General features: G+C 30.1%; 1 protein-coding gene across 1 annotated transcript; it reads right to left on the bottom strand.

Moving 5' to 3' along the window:
* Window positions 1–311: 311 nt before the first annotated feature.
* On the bottom strand, window positions 312–704 carry LOC132057930 (probable glutathione S-transferase). The gene has a single exon (XM_059450509.1). The coding sequence runs from the start codon at window positions 702–704 to the stop codon at window positions 312–314; it is 393 nt and encodes a 130-aa protein (XP_059306492.1).
* Between the last annotated feature and the right edge of the window lie 5,393 nt (window positions 705–6,097).

The following is a 6,097-nucleotide window of genomic DNA, read 5'->3' as shown; positions in this document are numbered from 1 at the left end:
AAAATAGCAAAGAAAATTAAGAACAATGCAAGTGTGCAATGTAGGTCGTGTATATCCCTTAGATTTCGTGCCTTTACAATGGAATGAAAGTTCTATTTATACTTGGGACCAGGGGTACACATTTTACGAATTGTGCCCCTGCTAATAATGTGTAGTAATGCCACAATAATGATAGACAATAAAGAGGGCAATAAAGCCTATTAATGCCCGGTGGAAGGTGGACGACCTGTTTGTAACGGTTGACCGTTGCCTACCAACCGGTGCTATCTCATTTGTACGAGTAACCGATCCCTTCAGTGTCTTCGGTGTCATTAAACTTCTACCGGAGGCTCTGAATGCTTATTTGTATTTGAATCATATCTATTGCACGTATCATCATGGCATTCATCCAGCTGTATTTTATGAATTGCCCAATACAAAAACAACTTTATAAGCTCTAAGTAATTTTTCTCTGGGAAGCTTTGTAACTCTTCGGCACATGCACATACATTTGGAAATTCATCATTTGTGAATACTTCAACTTTCAATGCTTCTTGAATAACTCCTAGCCAATATGTTACGAGAATGGACACAAAATCAACGAATCCAACTGTATCTCCTCCAACGAATTTCGTGTCTTTGACTTCATTGTCAAGAATTTTTAGAAGCTTAGAAAGTTCTTCTTTGTCCTTTTCTTCTTTGCTGCCATAACCAAGTTTCTGCATCTCCAGCAAGCACTAATATTGAAAAATTAACACTTGTGATTATATTTTGTTTTATTTATTTTAATTTTTTTCCTACTATTTCGGCGGCAAAGGTGGAATTGGAAATTCATATAAGAACTCAAAAAAAAAAAAAATTATATATATATATATATATATATATATAGGTCCGGTGACACAGCGCTCTAAAAACCCAACATTTGCATTTATCAATTTTCTCTTTTTTTGCAATTTCTACTTTAAAAAACCAGGCAGACATGGCGCTCTAAAAACCCAGAATTTGCATTTATCAATTTTCTCCTTTTTTTGCAATTTCTACTTTAAAAAACCCGACAGAAAATAATAAAAAGAATACCATTTCGGTGCTTTACCCTGGACTCCAACAGTCACCTCTTAAAAACCCCAATAACTCCCGTCCTTCCAATACCTGCCTTCCTCCGACAGAGTAAGAGCGCAAAATACCAATCGTTAGTCCCTTCACTTTCTTTCCCCTTTTCATTAAATTTCCTTTCATGTTTGCATGTCTGATTCGTTGGATTTCGAGTATAACGCCGGCTTGCTTTGTAAATCTTTACTTTTGGGGCTTGCTTTATTTCGCAAATCACTTTCTGTACATTATGCCTCCCATCCCACCAATTCCATGACACACCTCTGCGAGTTTCTGTAATTCTCTTATTATTATAGTGTTTTGTCTTTCGAACTAATATCGTTTTATTCTTAAGGATTGTTAGTCTCCTTATTTTGGTTTGCTAACTAATGCCTGGTTGTATGTATAGGTCTTCCGTCAGATATCCGGAACACTTCTTATGGTAGGATTATTGCTTTAGAAAGAGATCCATGTATCAGGTTTGTCCAAAATCATTTGGTCAGATCCTATATGCAGTAATGTTTTCATTTTCCTCCTTTCCCTGCTTCCTAAACTATTGGTTATATCTGGTAGCATCAGGGCTGTCTCAACAACACACAGGGGCCTAAAGCCAAACTTCACATAGAGCCCTATTCTATTTTAAAGAAAAGATAGTCATATATATATATATATATATATATATATATATATATATATATATGGAGATCTAACAATAGGGAAAACTATAAGTCACTTTAAATTATGTGAAGCTAGAACCGATAATTGGGGATATATAGTAGAACATATACACCAAGAGAAATCGGTCGCTTTCGATAAAATATTAGAAGATATACAAGATAGTGATGAAGAAATAGACTCACAATAAGCCAAAAAAATTAATATAATCTAGTGCATCTAGTTCTAGTCCATTTCAAAGAACAACAGGAGAACAATACACAATAGACAAGGTTACTGTAGAAATGTCCTGCTAAGAAGAGTTTTTAGAACAGCGAGAATCAGTAGAAAATATAAAACCATCGTGGGGAAAATAATGTCTACATAGAAGAACCTATTATTCTCCAAGAAGGAAGTAATAAAGGAAAAATATTAAATATAAGACTCATGATCCACAAAGATGGAAATTCAAGAATAGACCTTTGGAAAGGAATAGTAGTAGCAGACTATATAAAAACTTATAATGATACCGATGCGAAACTATGTATAAATACTTAGAGACATTTTTAGAAGAATCGCCTAAAGCTCTATGGGAAGCATATAAGGAAGATTTTCCAATGGAATTCCAATACTTAGTATCCATGGGAGCAAATCCATACAATTTTACCAATAAAATACATACTTTAATTACGGAGAAGATCCAAATAGTGGATTAGTAATACTACAAAGAAATGCTTTAATTAAATTAGAACAAGCTTAAGTATAAGTAGCTGGTTTCATATTAAAAAAAATTTAAATGATTATTTTTATTATTGTACAATTAGTGAAAACGCTTTTGACCAAGAACTAGGAAGGAAATTATTTAATAAACTACCAGGAGCTCTAGGAAGAGAGATAGAAGACAGATGGAATAAAAGAGACGGAGTAATACAAAATCCTAATTTAAAATGGTCAATAGGACATAGAATACAACATATAATGGATATACTACAAGAAAAATGTACGCATATACAGATACAAAAACAATTAAAACAAAATGAGATGAATTTTTGTAAAAGCGTGGTATACACTACTCAGAGTTACGATAAAGACAATTATAAAAAGAAAAGGTATAAGAAATACAGAACTCAATATAATAGAAACTACCCTCAATACAATAGAAAGAAATACTATCTTAGAAAATCATCAGCCAAAAAACCCTATTTAGACAGAAATAGACATATAAGAAAATACAGAACAGATAGAAACTATAAAAATAAACTGGAATGTTTTACTTGTGGAAGTGTGGAACACTTAGCAAATACATGTCCAAAAAGAATAAATAATAAGACACGAAATTCATAGCTAATTGAAGACTTTCAAGAAACCTTAATAAATGTAAATGAATATATGTCAGACACAGAAAGTATATACTCCATAGTAAGTGTAGATACTGAAGAAAAAATTAAAACAGACTCATCAGACTCAGAAGCAGAAGAATTAATTAATGAGATAGGATTAGAAAAACTAGACCTAGAACCAATTCAAATGGATAATTTAGCAAATATATCAGAAGACTGTAATCACGACTTCGAAAGAAATAAAAGTTTAGATAGTAATGCATGTTTCTCTTGTAAATGGTTTCCTAGTAGAGAAAAGAGCAAAATGTAAAAAATTATTTTATAAAAGGATGTATCATGTGCATAGTAAAAAGAATTTAAGACAAAAATCCATAAAAAAAAGACATAAAAAAAATAAAAGACCCTACTATGAGTATAAGAATAATGACATTGTAAAAACTAGAATAAACAATTAAAACCAGGTTATATAAATTAGAAAAAGGAAAAGAAAAGGAAGCAAATAGAGAGAAGATGAAAAAATACATCTATCTAATATACAACCGCTAAGAACAATACCAGAAGATTCAACAACGAACTAATGAGTATACATACGGAGCCCTAGTATGTAATGAAAATAAAAAATTAGGAACTATAAAAATACTTGCAAGAATTAAAATAGATGACTATGAAATAGAAACATTAGCATTAGTAGACTCAGGATGTACTAAATGTATAATAAATAAACAAATAGTTCCACCAAATTTAATAAAAGTTCTAGACAAACCAGTTGCAGCCATGCAAATGGATGAAACTCATAATATATATAAACATTATGTTCATAAGGCATACATTAACTTTATCAACACTTGTTCAGAATTTTATAAACCTAGTTATAAAATGGATAAAATATGGGTAAGAGACTTGAATATAAATATAGACTTCGTCATCGGGTTAGACTTTATTTTACATAACAATGGAAGTTGCATGATTACAAGAGATGGAGTAATTTTTCTAAAAAATATTACTCATACACCAGTACAAGCTCATAAAACTGAAACTAGAATCAGACATAAGAAGATCTCTACTCCAGACCAAATAAACCTGCAAAAGAAAGAAGAGAGTTATTGTAAGGATTGTCAAGACAACAATACATGCTGTAAAAGCAAAAGAGAAATAAAAAAGAATTTAATTCTAGAAGAAGAAATACTAGACGACGATAACCTAATAAAAAAAAATTATACTTTAATAGACATAGAAAATTATATAATTTTAAGACAAGTGATGAAAAGGATAGAGTAATAAAAAAATCAAAAAGATTAGATAATATAATAAAAATACTAGATGAGATAGAAATTATAGGTGAGAAACCTTAAAATATTGAAAAATAACAAAAAATTGTATGTAAATTAGACATAATAAATCCAGAATATATAATTAAACAAATTTCGTTAAGCAACTAACCAAGATGTGGAAGACTTTAAAGTAAAATAAAAGAATTATTAGATTTAGAGTAATAAGAAGATCTACTTAAACATAGATCTCAAAAAGATTTATGGTAAGAAATCATAGTGAGATAGTAAGATAAAAGCTAGAATGGTAATAAATTACAAAAGACTTAATGATAACACTGCACGATGTATATAAGTTACCAAGACAAAACAGAGCTAATAAATAGAATACAAAGTAAAAACATCTTTAGTAACTTTGATTGTAAATCGTGATATCGTGTACGAATGCACCCACGTTAATGTATAGAACGGATCGTATTTACTCCGTCCCGAAGGACATTTCGAATGGTTAGTAATGCCATTTAAAGATGTACCCACCAATTTTTCAAAGAAAAATGGATAGTATATTTGGAGACTATAAAAGATTTGTCCTAGTATATGTAGATGATATATTAGTATTTAGTAAAGACATTTAAAGAACATTTAGGACACCTCCGCATGGTGTTTAGATTATTTGTAGAAAATGGAATAATAATTAGCAAGAAAAAGATGGAATTATGTAAAAATCATATAAACTTTTTAGGAGTAGTATTAGGAGATGGCAAAATAAAATTACAACCTCATATAGCTAAAAAGGCCTTAGAAATGCCGATAAATTAGATAATGTTAAAGAATTACAAAAATTCTACGAATAGTAAATTATGCTAGAAGTTTCATAAAAGACTTAGGAAAAATAAGAAAATATTATATTCAAAAAAAACGGGATCAAATGGTCAAAAACACTTTAATACCGAAGATATTAGATTAGTACAAAAAATTAAAGAAAAAATAAAAATATTCCACTTAAATATGCCCCTCGAAACGTACTATTTAATTATAGAAACAGATGGAAGTTTCAAGGATTGGGGAGCCGTATTAAAGGCAACCAAATAAATATAACAATAAAAGTGAAGAAAGATACGCGCTTATCAAAGCCAGGTAAGTACCGAGAAAAAGGAAATACGAGTAGTATAGACGCCGAAATTTTAGTCGTATTATATGGCTTAAATAATTTTAGACTATATATACTAAATAAACCGTAAATATTGGTAAGAATGTACCGTGAAACTATAGTCAAATTCTATCAAAAAATTAATGATAAAAGTAGACGAAGATAGTTAAACTTTATGGATACTATTTCAATTTATAATTTAACATTCAAACATATAAAAGGAAAGATAATAATTTAGTTAACTAATTAAGTAGATTAAAAAAATCACATCTAACCGATTTTCTATTTGAACAAAGATGAGACAATCAAATTCTCGTACAAAGACAAGGGAAAAGGCATAGCCTCAACCCAAGACACTTACAAACAACAGGTATTAGGTAATCTTCATTTTAGACCTACATCTGCATTAAACAAAAACGCCCAAGAAAGAATACATTTTGGAACCAATAATTTAGTATTTTTCCAGCCATCTAATTTAACTTTTAAGGTATTACTTAATATGTAATAGACAAACAACAGACATGTTTAGTAGACAATTTATGAATATCGCATAAATGTAAAAGACGCCGTCATTTTGTAGCCACTCTAAATGCACTTTGTCGATTTTTACGATAAAA

Source organism: Lycium ferocissimum, chromosome 5, assembly GCF_029784015.1.
Source record: "Lycium ferocissimum isolate CSIRO_LF1 chromosome 5, AGI_CSIRO_Lferr_CH_V1, whole genome shotgun sequence".
In the NCBI taxonomy this organism is placed as follows: domain Eukaryota; kingdom Viridiplantae; phylum Streptophyta; class Magnoliopsida; order Solanales; family Solanaceae; genus Lycium; species Lycium ferocissimum.
Note: the sequence above shows the minus strand (reverse complement) of the source record. Positions and strands in the feature narration are given on the sequence as shown.

Bases quoted from the DNA above. Each gene is read 5' to 3' on its own strand.
- LOC132057930 (XM_059450509.1), bottom strand. From the start codon at position 704: ATGCAGAAACTTGGTTATGGCAGCAAAGAAGAAAAGGACAAAGAAGAA.